This window comes from Daldinia decipiens, assembly GCF_022478715.1.
Source record: "Daldinia decipiens strain CBS 113046 unplaced genomic scaffold F4813scaffold_34, whole genome shotgun sequence".
Classification (NCBI taxonomy): Eukaryota; Fungi; Ascomycota; class Sordariomycetes; order Xylariales; family Hypoxylaceae; genus Daldinia; species Daldinia decipiens.
Genome location: NW_026054577.1, coordinates 400,144 through 427,853, shown reverse-complemented (window position 1 = coordinate 427,853; position 27,710 = coordinate 400,144). Strand labels below are relative to the sequence as shown.

The 27,710-nt window shown below is 48.1% G+C and overlaps 7 protein-coding genes across 7 annotated transcripts; 4 read left to right on the top strand and 3 right to left on the bottom strand.

Annotated features, from left to right (window-relative positions):
* Positions 1–342: 342 nt before the first annotated feature.
* On the top strand, positions 343–4,137 carry F4813DRAFT_369656 (glycoside hydrolase family 35 protein). The gene is made up of 5 exons (XM_049244448.1): positions 343–647; positions 698–1,337; positions 1,392–1,427; positions 1,480–1,712; positions 1,770–4,137. The coding sequence occupies exons 1-5, from the start codon at positions 528–530 to the stop codon at positions 3,792–3,794; spliced, it is 3,054 nt and encodes a 1,017-aa protein (XP_049096829.1). The 5' UTR covers positions 343–527; the 3' UTR covers positions 3,795–4,137.
* Positions 4,138–7,803: 3,666 nt separating this feature from the next.
* F4813DRAFT_369653 (uncharacterized protein) lies at positions 7,804–10,241 on the bottom strand. Its single transcript, XM_049244447.1, has one exon. The coding sequence runs from the start codon at positions 9,793–9,795 to the stop codon at positions 9,559–9,561; it is 237 nt and encodes a 78-aa protein (XP_049096828.1). The 5' UTR covers positions 9,796–10,241; the 3' UTR covers positions 7,804–9,558.
* An 866-nt stretch (positions 10,242–11,107) lies between these two features.
* Positions 11,108–13,894, top strand: F4813DRAFT_198140 (uncharacterized protein). Its single transcript, XM_049239523.1, has 4 exons — positions 11,108–11,676; positions 11,730–11,914; positions 11,966–13,188; positions 13,256–13,894. Coding segments are annotated over exons 1-4 (1,521 nt in total). The 5' UTR covers positions 11,108–11,564; the 3' UTR covers positions 13,257–13,894.
* Positions 13,895–17,182: 3,288 nt separating this feature from the next.
* On the bottom strand, positions 17,183–19,410 carry F4813DRAFT_198068 (carboxyl transferase). The gene is made up of 3 exons (XM_049239522.1): positions 18,574–19,410; positions 17,459–18,494; positions 17,183–17,352 (listed from the first exon to the last, which is right to left on the bottom strand). Exons 1-3 carry the CDS (start codon positions 19,134–19,136, stop codon positions 17,230–17,232), a joined length of 1,722 nt encoding a protein of 573 aa, XP_049096826.1. The 5' UTR covers positions 19,137–19,410; the 3' UTR covers positions 17,183–17,229.
* Position 19,411: 1 nt separating this feature from the next.
* F4813DRAFT_198060 (isovaleryl-CoA dehydrogenase) lies at positions 19,412–20,872 on the top strand. The gene is made up of 2 exons (XM_049239521.1): positions 19,412–20,694; positions 20,750–20,872. Exons 1-2 carry the CDS (start codon positions 19,496–19,498, stop codon positions 20,844–20,846), a joined length of 1,296 nt encoding a protein of 431 aa, XP_049096825.1. The 5' UTR covers positions 19,412–19,495; the 3' UTR covers positions 20,847–20,872.
* Positions 20,465–22,794, bottom strand: F4813DRAFT_398780 (HET-domain-containing protein; the record flags this gene model as incomplete). The annotated part of the gene is made up of 2 exons (XM_049248095.1): positions 20,465–22,410; positions 22,459–22,794. 2 exons carry the CDS (start codon positions 22,792–22,794, stop codon positions 20,899–20,901), a joined length of 1,848 nt encoding a protein of 615 aa, XP_049096824.1. The 3' UTR covers positions 20,465–20,898.
* Positions 22,795–26,090: 3,296 nt separating this feature from the next.
* F4813DRAFT_392369 (uncharacterized protein) lies at positions 26,091–27,261 on the top strand (the record flags this gene model as incomplete). Its single annotated transcript, XM_049247271.1, has 3 exons — positions 26,091–26,643; positions 26,859–27,038; positions 27,185–27,261. 3 exons carry the CDS (start codon positions 26,091–26,093, stop codon positions 27,259–27,261), a joined length of 810 nt encoding a protein of 269 aa, XP_049096823.1.
* Positions 27,262–27,710: the final 449 nt, after the last annotated feature.

Genomic DNA, 27,710 nt, shown 5'->3' with positions numbered 1-27,710 from the left:
CGCTTTTTACGGGAAAACCAAAGCTGTTCCTAAGTTTTAGTAGTTACCTTCTTAAGGGACCAATCAATTAGACTTAAATCCTTGTGGTAAATGGGAGGTAGTTATTGGAAATATCTAAGATACGAACCGTCAATGACAGAAACGAAACTATCAAGGAATAAGCACAGGAATTTCATTTTGCCTATACCGATAGCGACGACCATCAAGATTTCGCACCAATTAACAAATCCCCATGGTCTTGGGACCCGCAATCCCCTGATAGATCTGGGGGAAAGTTGGAGAAGCGGAGTTTTCAAGGATCATATCAACACTAGGGGTTTTCATCTTCTCCACAGCTCGGGATATTCTTCACCATAAAGCTCACCATAAGTATGCTACTATACCGAGGTCAAAATGAATGCAACGCTCGTGCTTCAAGGCTGGTGGCACTGCATCCGAGATGCGAGGATAGGCTCCCCTAAACCTATGTTTACCAATTTCGGCGGACTTCGGCGGACTTCAGTAAGAGTCGCAGAACGTTCAGCACGATGTTGTTCCCGGGTCTCCTTACTATCTTATGTTTCATATTGCCATATGGGCAAGGGTTAAACATACCATCACGCGATGCCGGCTCTGGGGTTGGGCCCAGAGGCCCCTTAGAGGGACTGGTAAGGAAAACGTCAAACTCCTCTCTTGGCCATTATTTAAATTCGACTAGGTTACGTGGGACAAGTACTCTATGATAATTCGAGGAGAACGGATGTTCATATTCTCAGCAGAGTTTCACCCTTGGCGCCTGCCGAGCCCAGGTTTGTGGTTGGACATCTTTCAGAAGATTAAAGCCTTAGGTTTCAACGCGGTGTCGTTCTATACCTACTGGGGTCTTGTAGAAGGTACACAAGGACAAGTGCGCTTCGACGGGGTGTTCGCCCTCGATGAATTCTTCAAAGCTGCTGCAGAAGCAGGCATCTATCTGATCGCCCGACCCGGCCCGTATATTAACGCCGAAACAGCCTTAGGAGGCTTCCCGGGTTGGACGGCGCGGATCAAGGCCCCTCTTCGGGGGAGTGACCCGGAATTTGTTAACTCAACTGAACTCTACGCTGCCACCGTGGGTAAGTTGATTGCCGATGCTCAAATTATAAATGGCGGCCCCGTTGTAATATTACAGCCCGAGAATGAATACGACACATGGCCAGATGTGAACAATACCGATTTCCCAACTCAGACAAACAGCGACTACATGGAACATGTCAAGCAGCAATTCAAGAAAGCCGGGAATGTGATCCCGCAGATGGTTAATGACCATCTTTATCAAGGGAATTGGGCACCAGGTAGTGGGATGGGCGAAACAGACCGTGGGTATTATATCCAGGCTTGGCTTATGATTCTCAGCTGATCATTGATTGAAGTATATGGTATAGATGCATATCCTCTTCGATATGACTGTGAGTACCACGGATATTCTAATGTTGAATTTGCCTTCTAACTGTACAATAGGCGCCAACCCTGACATCTGGCCCAAAATTCGATGGCCAGAGAACTGGCAGACTATGCATCAAAAATATAGCCCCAATACTCCATTCTTCGTAGCCGAATTCCAAGGGGGCTCTGGAACTGGTTTTGGGAGCGTTAGTGCAGATGCATGCAACGCGCTCGTCAACCAGGAAGCAGTCCGTGTCCTGTGGAAGAATAACTACAGCTTTGCTGTCAAGATCTTTAATGTGTACATGGTTGGTGACTATTCGGCCCTGTTGACGTATCAAACTAAATCTCGTATACATACATAGACGTATGGAGGAACGAACTGGGGTAACTTGGGGTATAGAGGCGGCGATAGCTCGTACGATTATGGCGCGGCCATCAAGGAGAATCGACACATATGGCGGGAGAAATATTCAGAGGAGAAGCTAGAGGCCAATTTCTTCAAGGTATCCCCTGTATACTTGACTGCGGTACCAGGGAATGCGTCAAATGGATCCTACGCCTCGACCGAGGAGATCGCTACTACACCGTTGTTCGGAACTGACTCCGAGACGAACTTTTACATCATTCGACATGCTGATTGGACGTCTACAAATACGACAACTTATAAGCTCATCGTGCCGACAAGCGCCGGCAACATATTGATACCCCAACTTGGCGGGGAGCTAGTGTTGACCAGAAGAGATTCAAAGATCCATTTGACCGACTACGACGTCGGTGGAATAAATTTGATTTACTGCACCGCAGAGATATTCACGTGGGCCCAAGATGGACTGGGCAAGAGAACACTGGTCCTGTACGGCGGAGCTGGGGAGAAGCATGAATTCGCTATTAGTCTAACAAACTTGGCTACAAGATCTGCCCAGACGAGTCCCAACGATACCACGGTGAAGACCAAATTGTTGGATCCGAATACGCTGGTGGTTCAATGGGAGGTTTCTGTGGAAAGAAAGATCCTGAGACTTGGAGAGGAACTGGAGATTCTCTTGTTATGGCGCAATGACGCCTACAACTATTGGGTTACGGAATTACCAGCAGAAGCTCCAATCGCGAATTATTCTTCTCCGTCTAAATCCACCGTCGTCGTGAAGGGTCCTTATCTAATCCGTACGGCAGTCCTCGATGGGGAAGTGCTTCGTCTTACTGGAGATATTAACGGCACTACTGACATTGAATTAATCCACGAACCTTCTGGTAAAGTGAAAGCTTTGTCGTTTAACAACAGAGACCTTGGCGCAAAGCACAACAGGCACGGAAAGCTTGCTGCACAACTGGACTTCCAAGCTCCCAATCTTACTCTGCCCGATTTCGCTTCCTTGGAGTGGAAATATATCGATTCCCTTCCTGAGATCCAGGCCTCCTACAACGATTCGAAATGGGTCCAATGTGATAACCCGTCGACTAATAACCCACAGCCCCTACTTACCCCGACATCCCTTTATGCGAGCGACTATGGCTTTCATAGCGGTTCGCTTATATACCGTGGGCATTTTACGGCCAACGGAGATGAGTCTAATTTATTCCTCAACCTAACAGGCGGAGACGACTTCGGCTACTCACTCTGGCTCAATGACGAGTTCGTCACATCCTGGGACGGAACAAGCGGCGACTCCACGCACAACGATACCATCTCAATGATATCACACTCTCTCGAGGCCGGTAAGTCCTACGTCTTCACGGTATTGATCGACCACATGGGACAGGATGAAGAAGCGCCTGGAACGGACGCTATTAAGGCGCCGATGGGAATTATCAACTTCGACTTGGACGGACGCGAGAAGTCGGATGTGGCGTGGAAAATAACGGGAAACCTCGGCGGCGAATCGTACTATGACCTAGCGCGCGGCCCTCGCAACGAAGGCGGCATGTTCGCTGAAAGACAAGGATACCATCAACCAAAGCCGCCGAGCGAGGACTGGCAATCTTCGAACCCCGTCACAGAGGGCATACGTTCGGCGGGTGTCGGGTTCTTCACAACAACGTTCTCTCTCGATGTGCCCGCAGGTTACGATGTGCCGCTGAGTTTCGTATTCGCCAACTCTTCCGCGGCGGCCGCCGCCGGCCGTCATCGATGCCAGCTCTTCGTTAACGGCTGGCAGTTCGGGAAGTACGTGGCTAACCTGGGGCCCCAGACCGTATTCCCGGTGCCGGAAGGTGTGCTCAACCACAACGGCGTGAATACCGTGGCGCTCACGCTGTGGTCGCTCGATGAGGCTGGTGCTAGGCTTGATAGCTTTGCGCTCGAGGCTGAGATGCCGTTGTGGTCTGGGTATAGGAAGCCGTGGCAGGCTCCCCAGCCTGCGTGGCAGGAACGCCAAGGGGCGTATTAGAGCAAGCACATGGCGTGGGCAATATCTGTACTTCGTGAATCGCACTTTGTTGTGGGCATCAGACTCGGGTTCATCGGATGATCGATTCGGTGTGAGATATGTACAACTATAGAACACCTCGGAATGGTATCGTAAGCAAACAATAGACCATGTTGTTGCTCTGGAGCCGGACGCCTAACGATCGCCTCACCGTTGCCTCGTTGCTGCCTCGTTGCTGCCTCGTAAGAAGTGATTTATCGTATTCGTGAACAGATGCCGACTTTATTCAAACCTGCTGATATGTACCTGTCTTGGTACTAGCACAATGCTGCCCAACGGTCAAGGGCCAAGGGCCAAGAGCGTCAAGGAGTCATTTTTGATCGGCCGTAAATTTTGGTTAATAATAGCACCGAGTACTTGCACATTGCCACATCACCTCCCCTGAACAAGTGATGCTATTGTTTCGCCAACCCACTTTTCAGCTTGCTTAATCCCTCCGGGATTTCCAATTTCGATCTCCAAAGGCACCCTACACAATCGCTACGTAGGCAAAGCGGTAGGCGTCTACGGCATGTATTGCAAGCCCAAGACCATGTTTGACCCTAGGAAGCTTCAGGGATAGTCTACGATAACCCTGCCTGCTGGTCTCATCCGCACAGACGATACGTAGATGAAAACAAAGCAGGTAAATGTTCGGTAGCGGGTCGATATCCAAGCCCGCCCACTTTCACGCTCCAAAGCTCGGGCCGGTGCCATAATGGTTCAATCCACCTCGGGGAGCCCTACGACCGGAAGATATATCAAAGGGGTTGACCCGAGAACTTGGCTCATCTAGCGAAGCACCCTAGATCTCCGGTAAGGATAGACCAGGTAACGTTGGGTATGGTGTATTCCTACCTAACCATTGCTTAAACATAGAGTTAACTACCTAGGTTAGTAACTAACTAACTACCTATCATACGATTATGATATCCAAGCTTCCTTCGAATGTTTCAATGAGGACCTGACTATTCAAAGCAATGTCCTAAACTTGAAATAGCTATATGTTTCCAGCCCAAGCTCTATGTCGTACTCGGCTAGGAATGTATGATCTTGTATGTAGTCATTTGTCGTATTCAGCTCCTCGTTGTACAACTACGGAATCTTTTTAAGATTTCTCACACCGATTTTTCCTTTGATATACCTACATCTGTATTACTTACTAGTATCCTATTGGGTCTAGATATAAAATCTTACCGACTCACGTAAACTTGAAGTCGCACTATGCGGGCCGGTGGCTTAAATATAAGGGGATGGCCCGTAGTAAATTCCTTTCCAGCTTGATGAGCCCCCTGGTGATATTCTTTGTATCAGCCCGGAAGGACCGGTATTTGCTTTTGCAAAACTGGTCCTCGGGTTTATTACCTATGGCCAAGTGTCCGAGTTTTACTCGTATTGTTGTATGGATCTTAATTGGTATACCAAGTTACGAAAATTTGCCGGATCCTCGCTAACCATATTTCTACCTATGTATATGCTCAAGGATCTCCAAAGTTGCAGCTTTCTATGTTTATGCGGTTCTTCTAGCTCGGGCCAACTATAGGTAGCTCCTTAGATAAGAGGTAGGTAGGTAGATAGTCTGTGCCATCGTTGTTTGAAAGTTACCTAAAATTACGCTACAACTACATACGTGTTTGCTCACAATGCTCATTAGATATCGAATGATCAGGTGTAATCCGGTTGTCTCGTTTAATTAAAGCTTCCTCCACGCTGGGCTGGAATCAAGGGTCACGGATGTCCTGGGATTGGTACCTAACGAAGGGCCGTGCTACGCTATTTCACGCGTACCATTTGCTTGGTATCTTCGATAATCAATACCGCGGTATTACAAGTCCAGCTCAACTTTAGAAAGGTAACGGCTTGTCGTATTAAGTTGGATATATATTTTAATACAATGATTAATGGATAGGTGGTAGTTTTAAGAACGAAGTAACAATACGCATGTGATTATTTCTTTGCTTAACTAACCATTTAACCTTGAAACGAAACATTTACCCCAGATAGTTTAAGGCAAGACTCCTCTAAGGGATCCAGTCAACGTATTATATTACTAGCTAGTGGTATTAGAAATAAAGACACCTTAAGATTAACGACGTTTTAACGGAATAGGTAATACCCCCACTGAGTTAATAAAAGTCGAGTTGATTTATACACGTTGCTAGAAAGTTACTGCAAAGTAACTGGACTTTATAAGGTTATGCTTTATAATCAAAGTCAAGCACCCCATTTTAACAACATTACAGTCATGTTCGATATCGGGGCCAGATGAAATTTTGTTTGTTTAGTGTTAGGTTGCCACGTCATGTATTTTAAAACTTTCCTACAAAATACCTACGGGCTTAACATTGGAGAGATGGCTTAATAATAAGTTATTTGAAAGAAAAGGTAAGAATTTAACGATTTGACATTATTATATGCTATAGAAACTACAAGTGCCTTGTAACTATAACGCAATGTACAATCTACTTTGCATACATGGTTAAAAAGACCGGATAATTTGATTATAAGTTAGCATAACAGGTATCACTACTATATAATACTTCGTATTATATTATATATATAAAAAAGTGTTAAAAATAAGTAAAAGGTACTTGACACATGTCGCTTTTTTCTTATCTCACTTTTCTTTAACATTTTATTTCATTTTATTCTTTTCAATACAATATTTGTGTTAATAAAGTATTATTAACTCTGTGCCACAGTATGTAACGCCGCGTGATAATATCCTGATGGTATTACTATCCAACCAGAACAAATCATCCAAGTAATAATGAAACCGGGCAAGCTCTCGGGTTCAAGCCGGCGGAAAAATCTCATAACATAAGACGTCTTGCTTAGGGATGCCTCTCCGACACATGCGCTGTTCTTAATGAATAGGAGACAAACCGGACGTCAGGCGGTATCCAGGGGGAGTAAGAATGGCGGAACCTATCAACCCGCACCGATCCCGCTTTCGCTAAATGGCTTGTAGAGATGACCACGTCGTGATACCAACGGCTGACTAAGCGGGGATATATTACATACCTACCCAGCTATTAAGCCTCTTCAGGGGGGAATATTTGCGAGAGGCATTTTGCTTCCAACGCCCCCTTTTTTTTATAGTAGCAAAAACCTCCAAGTATAGGAACCTGTTACATTCTTCCTGTAAATCTTTATTTGAATACTAGAATAGTGGGGTGCTATAGGAATCAACTAAGTTGTATGTTAACTAACTAAAAAGAAACTAGGAAATAGTATCCGTGATAACCCTTTGAGCACAATTGCTTATTTCATAATACTCCTCCCACTAAGAAGGCATTATAGGACAGATATCCGTGTTGGTATTAGTTTGCGGTCAATGATAAGATATTTGACATTGTAACCCTCCCGCAGCAGCTGGGTGCAGATGACTGCCTTTTCGTGTGTAACGGCCGAATGTAACCGTAACAGCAATCAGCCTCGTCCGGGATCCCAGCCACTTAAACAAGGCTGTCTACGCCGTAAAGTTTTTTGAGCTGGGGAACGTAATACCGAGGTGCCACTAACAGCAGGGTTACAGCAGCACCCTCAAGGGAGGATGATAAGGTATGCTATAACTAGCTCGACCGCTGCGGCGCTTCCGAAAGGATTCGTGTGATAAGTCACGAAAGCGATATTCTGACCGACGTCCCGCTCACCGGTGAATTATATGTGTGTGTGAATTTAGAAGAGATTGGCCTGGCTGAGCGGAACGCGCGCATCGTACCTGCAGGTTGATCGGAGAGCCAAACACATGGACGGCAATTAATGGCGCGAAAAATAATCAGGGGATTGCCACTACTGACGCAGCTCAGCTTATGAGGTACAATACACTAGGTAGAGAAAACACTTAACACTGAATAATTCGCGCCCTTTAATAGCGAGTTATCTGAACTTGAACGAAGACTTATGACGTAACATTCCCGTGCGCCTGCGCCTGCGCGAAGAGACGAAAACCATATGAGAACCTTATGGATGAATACTAAATTAAGCTCATAAACGAATGACATTATGTTACCCCCGAGAGCCTCGTAGCCGGGCTCCGACTCGGTTAGGCCATTGAGCCAATCGGGATAACGAGAATGACGACTTCCTAAATAGGAAGCCTCCAGAACGATACTCGGTCTAGAGCCTAGAGAGCTAGAGAACTAGAAAACCAAGAAAATGACAGATAGAAGATACCCACGTGAACTTGAAATATACAAGTTGAATATACCTAAGAGATAAGCGCTGGGGAACGTTTCAATATTTCTCGTAATAGACGCCGCCATGTGGCTAACTGGCGTCAGAGAAATAATCCATACAGCGTCTGGTCTCTTTGGTCGTTCAGCACGCTTCAAACCCGAAAGACTTCTCTCTATTCGGGGTCTTGAAGCCTTGAAGCCTTGGAGGTGCGAAAGAATCCTTGGGTTTTCACGAGGCCTCGGCTCTTTTGAAGAAGGCAAAAAAGTAAGGCAGCCCGGTGTGAGCACTTGCGCGCGTAGTGCACATGGCTTTTATTGAAAATGTGGAGTTGCTCTATATGGTATGTAGTTGTTATCTTTTAGGCCCTTTCTCGTCAAGCGAGCCCTGGAACGTGCTGTATGTAGATCGGCGAAGCACTTGTCGCAGGAAAGGGCGGGGAATAGAGACTTATCAACTTTCAGCCGGATGCGACCCTTCTATGAGGGATTCTTAATTTGACCCCAGGCATCAAATTGCGTCAGGTTCCTCATGACACTAAGACATATGAATTCTATAGTCGCTAGCCTTCCTATCCGTGAGGAGGTCACGGGGGGGGGGATTGCTGTGGTGATGCTTGCGCTTTGCATCCTGGCCAATAGTTGGTCTCTGGGTATAAGAAAAGCGCTGTAGGTAAGCAGGTCACACGACCTCCAACAATCCCCGCAGGAGAGTAGATCTTTAAAGCCGGAGATGAGGAAAAAAATCTACAAAAGGAAATGAAAGGTTTCGATGGCGCAATGTGAACAGGAAATACTTAACTGCGCGCAAACAGAAAATGGCAGTTGGTCTAGGGAGGGGGCCAACTAAACATTAAACATACCTAACAACATGCCTAACATTCCTGCCTAGGTCGGTAAGCTGCTTTGATCTCACAGCACTTCTAACGGGGAGTTTCCGTATGGCTAAAGCCTAGCGCATCGAATTTGACACTCTTCGGTCTTCCTCACAAAGCATGGCGTAGCCGTCCAGTGGACCAGCGACCACAGTAGCACCGTCCACCGCTCCAAAGATCGGTAGGTTATAAAATCTAAGATAGCGGTGTGCGAAGAGTGCTGGAAGTAGACGGCATATCAAGTGCAATGCTTGCAGAGCCCATGTTGATCCACCAGAGTCTGACTAGACTTCCTCAAGGAACGCTGCGCTTTTGGTAGGAATATTGCGCTCTTAATAGTGTCGAAATGGAGAATTTGTACCATGAAAACGAGTCGGATGATGATTAAGTGCCGAGTAATAGCTGGGCACAAAGCAACCGTGGATCTTGCGAGTCAGTGACGACATCTAAGTCAAGTGACAAGGGATGGTTATGATCGGTGATGCTCCCTGGGAAGGGGTTTGGCTATATGTCCTATTTTCGCCGTTGCATCGTTACTCTCCGCTAGGGTAAGTACTCCGTCAAATTCAGATAGTGAATGCGGATAAGGATCTGTCCCCGTCGGGTTAGAGATGAGAAGCTCGATGGAAACCCCCCTGACTAGATAGCGCATTCTGAGCATTCTAGAACCCTAGGCAATTCTAGTAGCAGAAGCTAGATTCGCCGAAGACGTGGGGGGAGACAAATCGACGCAAAACCCTTGCTAGATACATATACTACACATGAGGAATTCAAAATCCTTTTCATTTGAGAGTAGTATGTATTCGAGGTATCTGTGCGAGTTGGCAGCCGCACGGGTACATGGCTGTAACCAGTAGAGGGGACACTGCCCTCTGGATGAATGCTGGCCGCACTCACGATCGACCTAAGTAAGCTCATGAGTGGATGCATACCTCTCTATTATATTGTTATCTTTAAAGGTCTTGTAAGCTCTTCGTAGACTAATGAGATTTGCCCATATGTAAGTGCGTACGATCCGGGTCCGCGACCCGGTCCACCACTCATGTTGTTGCTGGTGGCTGTTAGTGGTTGTTAGGTAGGTAGTCTTCAAGGCCAAGGATTAATAAGGTGGACGATGAAAAAAAAAACCATGTCATAAGTCCTGTCCGAGTTCCTGGGGCAATCCGAGACGACTAAATTCCTTGGATAGAAGCTAGGCTGGCCAGCGGCGCCATAGACTTTATGGAACTACCTAGTTAGTACCTAGGTTAAACTAAAGTTAGGTCAATCTGAAGCCGCCTGTATATTTCTCTCAAAAGAATAATGAAGTTTTGAGCTTGCGTCATGGACACCTATCTGGTAGTTCCCCCTTCAATCTTTGAAACCGTTGGCAGATGAGGTTTTAGAGGATTCACAAGGAAGTATGTAGGATGGACGGATATAGAATGGAGTCTAGATGATAACGGCGAAAAAAAGCCGAGGATGCTGAACCTCCGGACTTCGTAAAGTCTGCTAGGGTCCTTGATCTTTAGCGGGTCGTATCCACCGTAGTCCCCTAAAGCGTTAGTGCTTGCTTTCTACCGAAGCCGCCAAAAGTCTGCCTCTATGCACCTATTACAGGTCATACATACCTGCATGTCTGAGTACCTAGCCCGAGGAACCTGGGGTTAATAATACATACCGACCCAAGGTGGAAGGCGCTTCGCGGCTCCAGACAGAGGGAAATAGCAATAATAGGTCAATGTAGCACCGCAACGGGTACCTTCATGTCCCATTGCCATCCCTTGAGAAGGCAGGTACGTTGATACAGGTACTTCACACTCATACTTACTTCCTTAGGCACATGTACCTACCTGATCTTTTTGCTCAATTTTCCCATCGAAGCTTGTGAAAATTACGCCCTTTCTCCTACACTTCATATTTCCTTCCAAATACATACGCCGTCTTCTAGACGCCAACGAGGTAGTTGACGATGGTCTGCCTACTTCTCTCCTGAATACTGATAATAACTACGCTGCATTCTTTTGCCTTTTGAGCTATTGACCTATTCTCCAAAATTCAACTATCCCTCTTAGTTCCGAGCTCAACTCTGTCTAGAGCGCATTGTCGCCGGCGGCACTGCTCAGTCTGTTTGCGTATTTACTCACCAACTTAGCTACCCTACAGTTATGTCCTGGTTTTGAGGATAGTTTCTGTCGTTGTTATTTTTTACACCTACAAGTTAACTCTACGGCTGCATAGGACGTCCGGGACCATCCCTTATCCAATTGCTCTCAGAGTTGTTGACGTGTTACCGCAGACGAGCAAACAGATGACCAGTTCCCGGTTGCTCTTTTTCGTGTCTCAGCATTCCGCTTGGGTTCCAGCGTGTTTGCTGGCTACCGGACCCCTTCGACGGGTCCAGAATACCGTTGTTGTTCTAGGCTACTCGATGCATTAGAGTGAGACCATTTGTGTGGAGCAGTACCCATCCTCGGACAAGCTGAATTCTCAGCGTGGACTAGCTTAGCGAGTATTGGGCGGCAAGTTCCACGGCGGCTCCAAGCTGATGAGGCGATCAGATCAGCCTTACCTGCTCAAGTTTTTAACATCTCAACTATGAATCACAGAGTCCAAAGGACTACGGAGTGCATAATCTTTAATACCCGTCGCTACCGGAAGCTCGCGGTAGAGCTGAGTTTCCTGGTCGACGATACCCGATTCGGCTGTATTCAGTCAAGATGGCGGACATGATTTTACCGAAGGGCATTGTGTTCAATAGAAACGATATTTACGAGGAGATAGCAAAGTACGACATTGTTCCACTAAGCCAGATACTCGCGGCTTGCCATGGTCAAGATAGTTCCTAACCATACTTGGTGTAATTAATACTAATTGAACCACAGTCTTTACTACAACATCTCGAGAACTTATCGATCCTACTGCGAGACGGCTCGAAAACTTCTGGACTCGCGTCTTAGGCGGTGACCGCCGTTATCTTTCAGGAAAAGTGATTGCACGGCTTTTTAAAAGTATCTCTGAGGAAGAAAGCTTCGTTAAATTACGGGGTCCGGCGAATCGATACGAGCCGGTAAGTTTTGTGGCGTTGAAGAGCGACCTATACTAACGGCGAATCCAAAAGCCTTCACCTGACTCGAAAGCCGACCCACCCGCAAAAGTCCAAGCCAAGCCTGAGACACCTGAACAAGGGTCTTCTGAGTCGGGGCTAAAAGGCAAGGCCGAGGCTATCAAGGCTGCGCCATCATCCGCGGTGAAACGGCCGCATCCCATCTTGAAGAAACCTAGGGGGCCTTCAAATTCCGGGCCGCGACCTACAGCTCGATTTGTATCGCCACCGGGATCTGATGGCGAGGCCAATGATAGCAAGGATAGTGAGCCTGCTTCATCTGGGAGCACGGCGGTGAATCATAGTGGCGATTCTAAACGGTCCACTAGTTCAACAGCCAAGGAGGAAAGGAGAAAGACGATCCATACCACACCAAAGAAGAAGACTGGTGGATTTGTAGCTTCTACTGCTTCTAGAAGAAGACCAGCTATGCCTCGGCGGATTAGTTCACAGTCTTCTACTGCCGTGAGCGGAGCCGAAGCCGGGTCTAAAGAAGGAAGCTCTTCGCTTGGTTCGAGACAGTCCGGATCACAAGGCTCCACTACGACAATTACAGAAAAGTCAAGCAAGGGGATATCCCCGACGAGAAGAGAAGGAGGTGAACAGCTGAGCGCAAAGGCAGCAGGAAAACGACTAGTCACTTTGTCATCCGATAAATCCAGCACTTCGAAACCAGGTAGTTCGCAGATAGGTAGTGCTGACAGTCAGCGGTTAATAGTCCAACAGGAGCGTGCCGATGCGAGCAAGTCGAAACTTGCGACAGACGACGCGAATAGCACTGTGATAGACGATACCAGTCCGGTGAAGACGAGTCGACGTGGGTCAGGTCACAGGCGGAGCGATACACAAGAACGACCGCGCCCGGATATCTTGCCTTTCATGGCTCGATCGAGATCGGACATTGGCTCTATACGACGTATCTCACAGGATTTAGTTGGCGGCCTTCCTCCGTCTCAAAGTTTAATATCATCGAGCACGACGATAGTATCGAACACGACGGCGCAAGGAACGATTATAGAGTTTGACGAGAACCCATCGCTCGGCGAGACTGTCGTGAGCACAACGCAAGGACACGAGGAAGATGCCGAAACCAGTTCCCGAAGGTCTGGTAGCTCCGTGCTTGATTCGCGATTTACTCCTACCCAACCAAGTCCAACACCGACCGTACCGCTTGGTCGGTCCAAAAGTCAACTTACCCTGCTCCTCGAGCGGCAGGGTGACAAGAAACCTCGTCGGTAATAGTTTCTATTGGTACACAATTCCATCATTACGTAGCCATGATTATTGGTTTAACAGGTACTATACAGCAATTATAGCGGGCTTAAAAAGTTATTAAGCATGTGTATATTTACGGTAAAATCGTGTTTCTCTAGAGGATATTAAAAGGGGAAAGGGAAGCTCAGAAGCATTGGCATTTACATACAATGCATCGCATCGGCGTTATCTTTATCATGGAAATCAGCGTTGGAGAGGTGTTTTACTTTTGGCGGCCACAATTGTTCGAGCCGTTATACGGAAGTGTACATGTACATGTCACCAGAATTCATGTTCATATTCAGGCTAGTTGGTTGGAAATATGTGCACATGTGAGGTCGTTTGACGTTGAGCCCGCGTTGCCGACGTATGGCTTAAGACTCTAGATAGCTATGCTGCTGTGTTGAGATCATCTGCAGACAAGCCCGACTGATAAAAGGAGTTGAGCGAATATTCCTTTTTGGGGTAACCCGGCTCTTCTTCTCCACTGTCCTTACCAACACCTGGAATGCTAGTATTGGCAGGTTAGCTGAAGGCTTAAAAGGTTAAGCTGTACACTATTAATTTGGCACGATTATTGAGTACCGTTGAGTGGTTTAGAACCCCTGCTGTGGATGGGCAGGCTCTTTGGGTCAGAGGGTCAGAAGGTCAGGCTAGGCTAATGGATCCCAATGGATCCTGGGTCGTACATTTTACATACATGTAGTATTAGCATCTGCATAGTAGGTACATTAGGTTAGGTCCCTAACTTACATGCACGGCATTTTACTGGCAGAGCTGCAAGGGCCAATGCCGCCGCAAACCGAATCAAATGGCGGAAGTAGAAGAGGAACATGGTCTGCAAGGATACGGTTAGGTATTTGACCTGCCGGGTCTAGAAATCTTCCATTCTTCCATTACGGCGGGCTCCGTCTTCCAAGCCGCCTCACCTAGGTACCTAGGTAGTAGGTAGCAGGCAAGGCATCCATATCGAAGAAAGGATTATTTCACCGATATGTCCCTAATTAACCCGAGCAACCCGAGCAACCCCATTTACGTGGCCCAAAGACCAGAGGCGAGGAAAGCAGCAACAAAGCAAGACTGGCGGACCATAGAGAGCTGATGATGATGTTGAGCGGAGAGACGGTGTGCAGTTCGAATAGCGGGTTTTACTACCGGAGCTTTGTCGTAATTGATTAGGTACATACATACCTAATCTACGGACATGTGGCCTCGTTGTGCGCCCGGTTGCATCCCGAAACTACGGGACCATAATACGCAGAGACACGAGCCAACCAACAACGGGCCAAGTTTTGTGGTTGTGATGGCAATATAGGTGTTTACATAGTCAGGGTCGGGACACGTTACTACATAGAGGTATACAGGTTACAGCCCTGATGTCGCGGCGGCGTTGGTGTAAGTTAGGAGAGGCGCCAAGTCCTTCCAGAACCGAAAGAATGCCACCCCACGTTTCTGCGGTCCCCTCGATCCCTGCGGATACCCGAAAGCGTTCACCGGAACTAGAACAGGGCTTTGGTTTGGTTTTGTCCGGTCGAACGAGAGCCAGGGCCCTGGCGCAAACGAACCTACCCCAGCCCGGAGCCGCGCAACGTGATGTCAACGGCCCCTGTCCGGTCGAGTCGGACTCTTGACGACAGCTATGTATGTATGTATGGATGGATGGATGTACACACTGGCGGAGCGGATGGATTATATGGGGCATATTGTATTTTTAGATTAGATACCTGACTTACGTGTATAAACTGGAGCAGTGGTATTGTTGTTGATAATAATAATATTTTATTTATTTATTTATTTTATTTACATCAGATGTATGTATAGCTTAAAGGCTTAGGTTAGTTAGGCGATGACGAAGACGTAGATTGATGTTGGTAAATGGGAATAAGCGGAGAATAACCCGTGCTATGTAGGTGCTAGGTGGGTTGCGAATAACGGATATCTAGGTAGGGACAATACCTCCTGTAGGTACCTACCTACTAATAGAACAGCCACGCCTTACATTACACGCCAAGGTCTTGTAGCTTACATACCTACATAGTAGCTGCTCGGCTACTGGCCAACAGTAAGGTCCGGACATGCCGAGATATATACTCTCTTGCCTCTTTTACGTGATGTTTTGTCGACTACTGGGTGTAGAATTTTCAAGGTAGTAATTGTTCCTTTTTTTTCTATTCTTTTTTTTTTCGGTCTTCTTACCTTTATAAGAAAAGCCTCCTTACGCATGGTACGATGCAACTCTAAACATAAAACATGCTACACTAGGTACCTAAGCTATCTAGTTATATTATCTAAGGTTTGACGAGATGTAACTAGATCTCGTCGCGCTGTGGTTCCGAGGTTATGGGGGCCAATAAGGCGGAATCCTGCCATCTTACAAGATCCAGGCACCTCAGATGCCGGCACGCGATTCGTCGAGGGGGGGGGGGCGGAGAGTTCGCACTTTGATTTTGATGTAAGCGCCTACGCGAATACACGGTATGCAGAGTCGTATAAGAGGATTGCTGATTCAGGAACGTCACCCGATGTCTTTGTCTTGGTTGGCTTAGCTTAGCTTGGCCTTTGCTTATGTGCTCTACTCTTACTAAACTACTAACCTCAAGTACGTTAGGGAGATATGTATGGAAGGTAGGTAGCTAAGATGCGGACCTATCAATCAATCAACTCTCCCTAGTAGGATCGTCCGCCATGTCGGCCCAGGTACGGCACGCTCGTTCGGATTTCGCGTCCGCCACCCTGTCAGCTTACACCGCATACCGCTACACGTAGTATATATACCTACCTATATGTATATAGGTATGCGTGTATGTAGATGCCGACAAGTGCAGACGTTGCCGTATGGGAGATCCCGCATCGTGTCATGTTTATATGTGAGATCCGTAAAGAGGGGAATTGATATATGACATGGCTTCCCTCGGGGGAACGAATGTACCGAACGTATATCCCTTGCGGAATTCGGCCTGCAAGTACCGACTTTCATGTACATCGCTCATGTTAGCCAAACAAGATCCCCATCCCTCGCAGCCCGTTGCTGCGGGAGGGGCCGCATTAACCCCACATCATTCACATTCCGTGTAACGACCCCCGTACTATACCTGCGTATATATACATGCACGTATATACTATATATTATATTATATTATATTATATTATATGTAGGTCATATGTCGGTCTCTACGTAAAAAAAGCATCTGCTGGCCTTGCCTACACCGACCTACGTATATGTAAGGAGCCGGGCGGGCACCGACGAAAATCATATTCATATTAATACCTACCTAAGCAAGTTGGGAACACGCGCAGTTGTCCCCATGCCTCTCAGAAGAGGACAGGAATGAAAAGAGACAAAAACAAAAACAAAAAAGATCATCCTACGTCGAATCCTTCGGTTTGGTCCCCGACGGTCCCGGACAAGCAAGCAAGGGGTGGACGGGTTGGCTTGGCTCCCGCAGAGTCACACTTTCGACGGCTACGCACATACGCGGCATCGTATATCTACATACATCTGGTTAGGAGAGGCGCCAAACATCTCGTATTCTATAGAACACCTAAACGTGCCTACTCTTGGGTTATGGGGGGATCTAAGAGCGTGGATGGACACTTGAGACAAGTGTGCTGATGCAGGTTTTTGAGGAGATTCGATAAGGAAGCGTTCGTCGGCCCATAAAACACAGGAGCAGCAACTCTTTGAATTTCACCTATGTAGATATGAACCTAATGAGACCTACACATAGCTTGTATTTCGACCCCTATCCGTTCCATTGCAGGGACGGGCCCTGATGAGCAGAACCCTAATGGTCCCGAAAGACACGACAATTGGGCAAAGTCCTCATTCAGGGGTGGAGGCGGTCAAAGTTTCCAGAACCCTTTTTTTCTTTTCTTCAAAGCCCGTTCACCGCCTTGAATTTTGCTGTTCCGCTATCTATGGTCTATCATAGGTAAGAAACCCGCAGATCGTATCGTATCGTGTGTCATTGCCATCCATCCCTACCTCTGAACAGCGCGTAAATTCAGTTCGTCGGGTGTGTTCGTTACATCCGGAAGACCCCAAATCTGGTATCACCGGGCTGGACATCGTTCCTACCCGACAGTGCGGCTCTCAATCCCAATCCAAGGTAGCGCCGCGTGTGCTGCGGCGGAATAACACCATCGTCCTGTGTAGTAGAATCGTGTTAGTAGGAGCTAGATACGTAAACGATGACGATGTGGGCAGTTTGCAGGATTGGCGCGTGACCCTTCACGGATCCCACGGTTACTCACCCATAGCCTCGCCGAGGAATACACAGCATCGCTCTCACGCTCGATCCGGTCCCTCAGCTCCGGATCTGACTTCTGGCCCACCGTCTCCATGACGTTAGCAAGCTGCTCTCCGCCCATAACCCCGATTCGTGCGTTAGGCCACATCCACAAGAATCGCGGACTATACGCCCGCCCGCACATGCCGTAGTTTCCAGCGCCGTAGCTCCCACCCACGACGACCGTAAACTTGGGAACATCAGCGCACGCGACCGCCGTCACTAGCTTAGCGCCGTGCTTAGCGATCCCGTCTCGTTCCGCCTGCGCGCCGACCATGAACCCGCTGATGTTCTGCAGGAAGACTAGCGGAATACCGCGTTGCGCACATAGCTCGATGAAGTGGGCGCCCTTCTGCGCCGATGTCCCGAATAAGATTCCGTTGTTGGCCACGATGCCGACGTGGTGTCCGTAGATGCTCGCGAAGCCCGTGACCAGGGTGGTGCCGTAGTCGCGCTTGAACTCGGCAAAGTGCGAGCCGTCGACGATTCGTGCGATAACTTCGTGGATAGGCAACGGTTTCCGTAGGTTCGTCGACGCTATACCGAGGAGTTCTGAAGCTGGGTATAGGGGTTCGGAATAGCTTGTTTGAGATGGGACGGCCTTGTGCGGCCAGTTCAGGTTGCTGATACATCTCCTGGCGAGCACAATGGCATGTGCGTCGTCTACGGCTAGATAGTCCGACACGCCGGATACGGAGGTGTGCATAGCGCCACCGCCAAGTTCTTCGGCTGATACTTCTTCGCCCGTAGCGGCCTTGACGAGAGGCGGACCGGCTAGAAAGATATGACCTTGTCCCTCTACAATGATGTTCTCGTCACTCATAGCAGGGACGTAGGCACCACCTGCTGTACATAGACCCATAACCACAGAGACCTGAGGAATTCCTTGAGAGCTCATCCTCGCCTGGTTGTAGAAGATACGACCAAAATGGTCTCTATCTGGGAAGACATCTGACTGATGAGGGAGGTTTGCACCGCCAGAATCCACCAGATATATGCAACTATTTCATCGTTAGACTAAATAGACCAGATCATACCAGATTATCTATCAGTTAGGCCATTAATAAAAGCTCCACTCACGGTAATTTATTCTCCTGGGCTACGGCCTGGGCTCTTAGATGCTTCTTCACAGTGATTGGGTAATAAGTACCGCCCTTCACCGTGCTGTCGTTGGCAACAATCATACATGTAACACTCTCTACGACACCAATCCCAGTAATAATACCTCCCGCGGGTACGTCTGCCTCCGGGTAGAGCTCGTGACCAGCCAGGGGCGACAATTCCATGAACGTCGTCCCGGGATCTACCAACGCCGTAACTCGGTCCCGTGGTAACATCTTCTTCCTCGCTATGTGTTTATCCCTTGCTTTCGCGGGGCCGCCCTGCTGTGCCGAGCGTGTCAGCTGCTCTAGGCGGGCCATGGCTTCGTTCATAAGCCGCTCGTTCTCCTTGAACTCGTCCGAGGTCGAGTCTACATTGGTCTGTATTACGGAAATGGCGTTCGCTTGATACGGGGCCGTATAAGACGCGACTGCTCGAGCGGACAGACGAACATGAGGGGCTCGGCGGGGGTATCGTGTACATTGTCGGGTCAATTGGCGTGAGAAGCCTAGAAGATCCCTCGAACATCTTGGTATAGACATCTTGGCCAAAGTGTGCGTTCTACTACATGCTGCTGCAAACAGGCGTTATGTAGAAAAGAAACTACATAGGGGAGCTAACGAGGAATGTTGAAAGACGGGGAAGCTGAGGGAAAGCTGAGGGAAAGCTGAGGGAGCTGACGTCGGGAAACGAGGGAAGCTTTGGGGCGGATACCGCTTATAGCCGCTATGCCGAGGTTTACCGTCACCAGTTTATGTATTGTACATGCATACCTACATGATGTCTCGGGGGAAGGAATAAGCCGAGGGTGATCAGCAATTCGTGGTACTTTCTTCCTTTCTATAACTTAAAAAATTACTTTCTACATATGTACCTAAACAATTATTTATTTATATAAAAGATGAAGGCATTCAGAACTCTACGTCGCCCGGCGCGGCACCCACTAACACTAACTACTACACCCCCCCACCCATTAACACTATCGCTATCACAACTCCGACGGTATGCATCCTCCAAGCACCCACAGGGTTTCACAGCACCCACTACCGCCGACCTAGCTGAGATCCGCGAGCGAGTGCAGGAGTTCACGCGGCGCGAGATCACAGAGGAGGTCGCCGCGCGCACGGATAAGAGCAATGCCTTTCCGGCGGATATGTGGCCGAAGCTAGGCGAGGCCGGGTTCCTAGGGATGACGGCAGACGAGGACGTCGGTGGTCTAGCCTTGGGGTACCAAGCCCATTGCATCGCCATGGAGGAGATCTCCCGCGGCAGCGGCAGCATCGGGCTCAGCTACGCCGCCCACTCCCAGCTCTGCGTCAACCAGCTGCAGCTCAACGGGTCTCCTGACCAGAAGTCCCGGTACCTGCCGGACCTGATCGCAGGGACGAAGGTCGGTGCTTTAGCCATGTCGGAGTCAGGTGCGGGCAGCGATGTCGTCAGCATGCGAACTTCGGCGAAGAAAGTTGACGGAGGATTCCTGCTCAACGGGACTAAGATGTGGATTACGAACGGGCCAGACGCCGATGTTGTGGTTGTGTATGCCAAGACTGAGCCCGACAAGGGATCCAAGGGGATCACAGCCTTCATCGTGGAAACTAGCTCCGACGGGTTTAGCTGTGCGCGGAAGCTTGACAAGATGGGCATGCGAGGGAGCAATACGGGAGAACTGGTCTTCGACAACGTGTTTGTGCCGGAGGAGAACGTACTGGGCCAAATCAACGGGGGGGTGCGTGTTCTGATGGAGGGGTTAGACCTCGAGCGTCTTGTGCTTAGCGCGGGACCTCTAGGCATCATGCAAGCAGCTCTTGACGTTGCGCTGCCATTCACACACCAGCGGAAGCAGTTCGGCATACCGATCGCGCACAATCAGTTTGTACAGGGAAAACTAGCCGACATGTACACGAAGCTACAGGCGTCAAGGGCATACACCTATGCTACCGCTAAGTCTGTCGACGAGGAGGGGGAGATCAGAACTCAGGACTGCGCGGGCGCCATCCTGTACGCAGCTGAGCGTGCCACCGAGTCTTCGCTGGATTGCATACAATTGCTCGGCGGTATGGGCTACGTGGAAGAGATGCCGGCATCAAGATTCTTAAGAGAGTAAGTTCATCACATATGTACGTCGTCATCGTTATACTGCTAATCACTCTACTAGTGCCAAGTTATACGAAATAGGGGCGGGAACATCAGAGATACGCCGCATGGTTATTGGTAGGGCATTCAATAAAGAATATGCTCGTCTTGGAGCATAGCATAGTTAATATGGGCGATGCAATTCAGACGCGTCCGGCATGCTTTAGACTCCTATTTTTCTTCTGTCCGGATTAGGAAGTGCAGACGGTTACCTGCCGCCTCCCCATCGTTGGTGTAAGGGTCTTCGCGTCCCAGAATGAACTCAATTACAGAGCGTGGTACCCTCCATACGCTTCCGTACACGGGTATGCTTGCCCTCGCTATGTCGCCATACATTTCCCAGCAATTTCCTCGATGCGTTGAAGGATTAGACGGATCTAACATACTTTGGAGTATTATACCGGCCTGTGAATTAGACGACTGACATAGGTCAAATAATGAAGACTCACTTGAGTCAACGCCGAAGTGTATGTATTCGTTATTCCAGATAAGGAAAAGATTGAATCGTTTGTATCCATATCCAGGGCCCACAGCAAAGTTTACAAAGTAAGGGTATTCTAGTGATTGTCGAGATCCAAATTCAAACTTGATATGGCCGTAAACTGGAGACCACGTTATCTCTCCTGTTGGAGATTTCGTAGCTTTCGTAGCATCATATAGCGGCTTCTGTAATCCAGAAAAGTATACCGTCTTAATTTGTAATCCAGTACAAAACTCGTCAACATCATATTGGGGTTTTGATGCTATGGATAATGGTGCGATCCTTTCCGCAAGAGAAATGTTTTGTAGATGAACACCCCCGGAACCGAACCGATTCTGTTCCCAGGGAAGAAGTGTTTTGTTGATATATATCTGAACTAGGTCGTCCAGTCTATAGGGTCCCTTCGAATCGCATCGTCCTAGCGTTGGTATTGCCAACCTGGCGTATCTATTGAACGGCAGTCGAAATGGATGATCACCTTTCCACGGGGTTCTGATTAGTATTATTGAAACCCAGTCTACACAAATACCGGACCAATAAGAAGCATTGATCATAGCATCGTAGACAGCAGTTGCAGCATCGCTAGAACATAAATGAGAATGCACACGGTAGTGTCGCTCTACGAGTTCAACGTGAATCTGGAGTCCTCTGTTGGTCATTGCAGATGGTGAACCTGTATCGTAAAGATTCCCAACGATATCTCCGGAATCTGCGAAATCGTTAGGGGATTTCGCGAACACGCTTTCTAGCGACCATGCTCTAGGGCTAGATCTTGGAACGGTCCAGCACAAGAGCGAGTGATCATCCGTCTCCTTAAGAATCTCTTCCTGTAGCCTGACGAAAGCCTTGGGGCCTTCGCCGTAGAGGAGCGGCATATTAATCTCGAAAATTCCTAGCAGAGAATACGCTATGTCTTCAATGCGCGTGCTCAATCTGTGAGCCGCCCAAGACATTTTTTGGGCGACACTATATTGCGATAAAGAGGACCTGGGTATGGATATAAGAGACTCCGGAATCCCCGTGACGTGAGTGAGGGCATCTTGAATCCGTTGTTCATATCGCCTGCCTATCTCCGCCCACCCACGACCATAGAAGATAACATCCGACGGCGCAATTAGCTCCTGCAAGGTCCAGGCTCTAGTAAACCATCTAGAGGCAGGCGGCTCATTACCATCTTCATTCGAAGTGAAGACATATGGAAACTAAAAGTCTAAGTATCAGCCGACTTATTAGACTTCGTCAGTTCATACATTATCGACCACATCTATAAGATAAGCGTAGCACACGGCCGACTCTTCGTACCACTGATACATTGAGTTGATAGCTTCGCTGAGTTCGGCGCTGCTTGTCTTATCGATGCAGCATGTGTCCACCCAAGCCCATTTACAACCGTGTTGCTTCGCCTGCTCGCAAGTGAGAACAATTTTCTCGTAGCCTTGTTTGGAGGGGCCGCTCCCTGCCTGCAAATCCTGCAAGCTCACCTCCTCTTCGGCCCAGGTGTGTGAAAGAATAGCATATTGGTACTTTGGGATATTGCTGCCCATGAACTCGTGCAGCTCGAGCGTATCAACGTCTAGCAAACGCATCGCGACGATGTAGCACAGTTGCAGAATACACGGATGTAAGCGAAATGACGAGAGCCTTACCAGCTGCCATGTTGTAGCCACCAAATCGAGGATTGTATGATTTGACCAATCGCTTGCATTGCATTGCATGATAGCGTCCCAGCCACTAATACATACCTATCACTAGAAGGCATCGTGTAAATCGGAATGCCGGTCATGCAGGCAGCTTGAAGCATCGCTCATAGGACTACCATAAATGTATATTGCGGGGGTTCCTAGTAAAAGAAGGAAAGAATTAGAAGCTCAACTGAGACGTTCATGCAGGTCTTGTTCCATTGAGCTGTCAGACGTATTGTTGCAGACGATGTCTCGCCTACCAAGACAAGGTCCAACGATCCCGAATAAGCTTGACGGCCAATAAATGGACAAACTATTGGCAAAAAGACTGAACGATGTCTCAATAACTGCCCACTCTAAAACAGCGGCTGAAAGTAGGACTTTGAAGATGGAGGATTAGAAACAGTGGCGCGCGCAACTTTGGATTGCGGCTTGTGCTAGAGTGGGAGAATCATCATGTGATTTCAAGGTACAAATGACACCATATATGCATAATATTTGGTTCAATATTCGATCTATCGAGGTATGCGTATAAAAATAGATTCCATCTTAAGAGGTAACCACATAATCCTAGAACCCAATGTAGGTTAGAATCCTAGAATCCTAGAAACTACTTGCCCAAGGTAAGAAAAAAAAAAAAAAAAAAAAAAAAAAAAAAAGGTAGAAACTATTGGGAATCATTTTGAGTTCGTTTTTTATTGCTCATCTCGTTTCTCTACGTAGATCATTACCATCTGCATAGGTATCACTCGCTGCCGTGCACTGATTCCTTTGGGCTCGGAGCGTCCCGCCGATTCATAGGATGACCGTGCTACCTTTGGTCATCTAGGCCCGACATATGCAAGTTGGACTTCGGTTTGCTCAGCGATCGGTAGATGTAAGGGATCCTAGATCATACGCTGGAAACGTGCCGGAGACGGATTGGCTATCTTCAGCCGTCCGACTTGAATGCGGTTCAGGTCCGTCTACATCAAAGCGCCAGTAGGACGCCAGTAGGAATCTTTCCTGCTTCAGCGTTACTTCGAGGATAAGACTCCATGACGACAGGAAGGTTGCTTGACCGTTATAAGCTTATGTGCACCTCCTCTACCTGGCTACCAGCGACTAGGAATGCACTCCGTTCGCGACACGGCCTTCTCATTACCGTGCGCCGTACCCATGACCGAAATAATCGGTCGGGGATTGTAAATTTGCTAGGGCAGCCAAGGCAACTAGGCAAACGGATGGGATCGTCAGTTTGCCTAGCTAGTGTATTGTTTGCATTAGCAGACCATTGAAAAAAATATTCAATAAAAAAGTTGGGACGATCCAAATCCAGGATCCCGTTCACCGGCTCTCGCGATGCAGTGGCACGTCAGATGGAACCGCATTCTAGCCGCTTACTGACCGGTGTGGATATTCCCGGTGATGATCCATCCTCGACCTGAACAACCACGGCTCCACCATTGCGATGCATCACAAGTCATCGCGAACAGGACAGCTGAAAAGCTCAAGCCATATGCTCTGTTAAGTTTTGTATTTTGCTTTTTTTCCTGTCAAGTACCCCAGATTCGGGTCGGACTAAACCCCGGTATACAAGCGATTGGATACCTTGTATGCACATATCCTTAGTCTGGACTATCAGAATGTTATTTGAACTTCCCAATAACTTATAGTCAACAAGATTACATGTCCAGAAGCGTCCGAACTTCCTGTAGCTTCTGATAGATGGCCGAAGCTAAAGGCTTCTCATTTCTGGCTGACAGGTGCGAATCCCGGCTCGGGTTAGGCATCAAACCCTGGCCTATATGTGGTGAAGTAGAGCCTAAGAGGTGTGTGCCAACCACTAGGGTGCATTTTGGGGTGCCCTGTCAATACAACGAGACACGGCTCGTCGTTTTCGCAGCAGTCCCAACGTTGCGGTTCTGTCAGAGGTGTGGAATAAGAGAGATTGACATAGCAGAGGGCCATAATTGTGTTTCTTCTGGTAGCATATGCAGGGAAGTATAACATCATAGAGGATGGCCAACATGACGGGATCCTGACGATGCGATAAAGTGGATACTGGTGAAGGGACTGGCTAATATAAACGGGCGTTGAACCGCCATTGATTTGAATCACCCCTGCTAAATGGAGTTGTCTACCTCGCACAGCAGTGAACTAGAATTATGGGAATTCTTACATCTCCATGATACCGTTGATCTCGTCTTGGTAGCCGTGCAGTAGCAGCCCAATAGCCGACGTTTCGGCGACACTGTCATCCTCACCTTCGTACGACTCGGCCTGTCCAAGGGGGACGACTGATCAACTTGCGGGTCGTGCGGCGTCGAATGGGGGTCTGTGGTTTCTTATCTTCTGAGTCGGTCAAGGAGTCGATGCGGGCACATCCCAGGAGCTACGGCGGTCACGCGTTGCCTTCTTACTTCTGTACATCCGAGTTCCAGGGGTGAGGGAACGCCAGTCTAAAGATACACACATGCTCGGGATTCTGCCACTTGAGCTACTCTCTCTCCCTTACGTGAGGGTGGGTAATCGCAGCGGGCTCCCGTGAAGTGCGTCAAGCCTGACCGGTGATCGCAGATTCGACTCACCTGAAAGTCTTCCACGCGTTATGCAGGGAACTCATGCATGACGTTGATGATATGAAGGATTCCACTCGGGAAAGATGGCCATTAAGGCTAGGCTGATCGGGAATCCAGTTGGAGGCTTCAGTTTCCACGAATAGGCTCCCGGGTTTATCCCAACTCCTTGGTTATTTGACGCCTCGGGCACTCTCGATTGAACCGGAAGATTCCAGCTTTCAGATCGAAATGCCCGCTGTGGTTGGTCCCACGGAGGGCCAGAGATGACTTATCTGTTTTCTTTGACCGATTTTGCAGATCAATATGATAGGAGGTATAGGGGATACAACATCTAGTCTCCGAATGGAGCAAAACGTGCGAATTCAAAGGCTCCGGCGGCAATGGCCAATCTTGATCGTGGGTACGGTGCGCGAGCCGCATCGGACACGACCAATTGCCTTGAATTGGGTGGGATATGGCTAGTAGGATAAGACTTCTTCTCCGTGGTGCATTAAATATCAGAACGTCCCTACCCAACTGCTATAGTCAGGTTCTTCAGTAAAATCCAGTAACTGTTTCTGATGACTCTACATCATATCACTTCCGCCAAAAATTATTTTTCCAAAAGATAGTGTCCTATATCTTTCCGCGGTTACCAATATGGCACACGGATCCCACGAGAAACTAAACCGGCCAGTAGCCGTAAAGAATGTTGCTACACGGCTCGTGAAAACTGAACCTTCAAAGACTTGCAACTTAGTCCGAAAGTTCAAGGAACTAGCGAGGCGAGAACTCTGGACGAAGGAAGATCCGGGTCGTAAAGTCGACTGGGCCGACGACCGGGTGTGGGAGAAGATCAAAAAGGAGGGCTGTTACCATCAGGCAGACGAGATGCTTGTCAGTTGTGGAACAGTCACAGTCGACCAGGCGGATTCGACACGGCCCATGGTATTGGTGGTCTATAACAAAAACATCGGTATATATCAATTACCTAAGGGGCGCAAGAATTTCGACGAGGGATACCCCGAAGCAGCCCTGCGCGAGACCTCTGAAGAGACCGGAGTGGCCGTTCAACCATTGCGGCTTAGATTTGGGTCCAGATCGACACCACCGAGGCTGGTCCCAGTGCAGACCACTGCTCGAGTAAAGTATGGCCTCGAGGACAAGCTTACGGGTATTACAGAGGCCCTCAATAAGGAGAGCATTGGTTCTAGTGAATGGTGCGCTATATAAAGTCTCCGCAATTTCCTGATTTTTATATCTGTTGTGCCGTGTTAGTCTCGACTTTGCTAACCTACCATTGGCAGTACGTTGTCAGACAGCTCATAAAATTCCTTGTATTTCCTAACCCCTCTCTTCCCTACTTACCTCCCACCACGCGAACTTTTGTATTCTCGTGTCCTGAAGCAAAGTATCAATATGTACTAGACCCCGACCCTGCTACCGGCGCCTGGAGACACATCTACTGGTTTGCGGCGAAGCCCCTAGGGGATACTAGACGCGACGAGAGTCGTATGACGGAAGAAGAGGATCGCAACAAGTTCTCAACTTTCTGGTTCTCCGAAGCAGAGGCAGTGTCTCGACTCAAGCTAGATGATGAAAAGTTCAGTAAGTAAACTTTGGAACAATTATTCTATCCGATGTCCCATCTCGGCAGCGACTACGGCTACCCCTTGTCCGACACCTATTTGTTGGTCCTGTGTTTTACACCCCCTTTAACATTGAGCAAGTGGCTGATATTTCCTATGATGTAGTGGTCCGAATTACATTCGCGTACATCCGTAACATGACCGCAAGCGACTGGGCGAGCAATTACGAACAAGAGGAATAGGAAAGGAAAAGAGGCAAAAGAAGGGTAACTAGGAACGAAAACAAAAGGATAAGGCTGATCTCAAAATGGATAGAAGGAAAATTGATGGGAGCAATAGGAAGGATATTGTTTGCAGCTAAACCACTAACGACTTTTCTATTGAAAACTAAAATTCAAAAAATAGGGGTATAGACCCCTTACTGACTTTGTAATTCGTGACATTAGATGTAGTTACTAGATAGTCTAGTATACTACAGATGTATAATTCTGCATGCTAAAGATATCATATGTATAGACGACATATGAAGAGAGACGATCGCGAAATTCTGACTAAAGACGAGAAGGAGAGGCTTTATTGAATGGATCAAAAAAGGGGCATTCAGCCCTATGGCGTGCTATTCCCGCACCTAAGATGATGAGATTCTAAATTAAACGCTAGAACGTTCTAGGATCTACCGCTCTCAAAATGG

What these genes read in the sequence shown, in the direction of transcription:
- F4813DRAFT_198140 (XM_049239523.1), top strand. Translation starts at nt 11,565, where the DNA reads ATGGCGGACATGATTTTACCGAAGGGCATTGTGTTCAATAGAAACGAT. An exon ending in GATACTCGCGGCTTGCCATG is followed by an intron (nt 11,677 to 11,729) that starts GTCAAGATAGTT and finishes ATTGAACCACAG; the next exon opens with TCTTTACTACAACATCTCGA. An exon ending in CGGCGAATCGATACGAGCCG is followed by an intron (nt 11,915 to 11,965) that starts GTAAGTTTTGTG and finishes CGAATCCAAAAG; the next exon opens with CCTTCACCTGACTCGAAAGC.
- F4813DRAFT_369656 (XM_049244448.1), top strand. Translation starts at nt 528, where the DNA reads ATGTTGTTCCCGGGTCTCCTTACTATCTTATGTTTCATATTGCCATAT. An exon ending in GAGGCCCCTTAGAGGGACTG is followed by an intron (nt 648 to 697) that starts GTAAGGAAAACG and finishes AAATTCGACTAG; the next exon opens with GTTACGTGGGACAAGTACTC. An exon ending in AGATCTTTAATGTGTACATG is followed by an intron (nt 1,713 to 1,769) that starts GTTGGTGACTAT and finishes ATACATACATAG; the next exon opens with ACGTATGGAGGAACGAACTG.
- F4813DRAFT_369653 (XM_049244447.1), bottom strand. Translation starts at nt 9,795, where the DNA reads ATGCATCCACTCATGAGCTTACTTAGGTCGATCGTGAGTGCGGCCAGC.
- F4813DRAFT_198068 (XM_049239522.1), bottom strand. Translation starts at nt 19,136, where the DNA reads ATGTCTATACCAAGATGTTCGAGGGATCTTCTAGGCTTCTCACGCCAA. An exon ending in GCCCAGGAGAATAAATTACC is followed by an intron (nt 18,495 to 18,573) that starts GTGAGTGGAGCT and finishes ACGATGAAATAG; the next exon opens with TTGCATATATCTGGTGGATT. An exon ending in ATTCCTCGGCGAGGCTATGG is followed by an intron (nt 17,353 to 17,458) that starts GTGAGTAACCGT and finishes TCTACTACACAG; the next exon opens with GACGATGGTGTTATTCCGCC.
- F4813DRAFT_198060 (XM_049239521.1), top strand. Translation starts at nt 19,496, where the DNA reads ATGAAGGCATTCAGAACTCTACGTCGCCCGGCGCGGCACCCACTAACA. An exon ending in GCATCAAGATTCTTAAGAGA is followed by an intron (nt 20,695 to 20,749) that starts GTAAGTTCATCA and finishes TCACTCTACTAG; the next exon opens with TGCCAAGTTATACGAAATAG.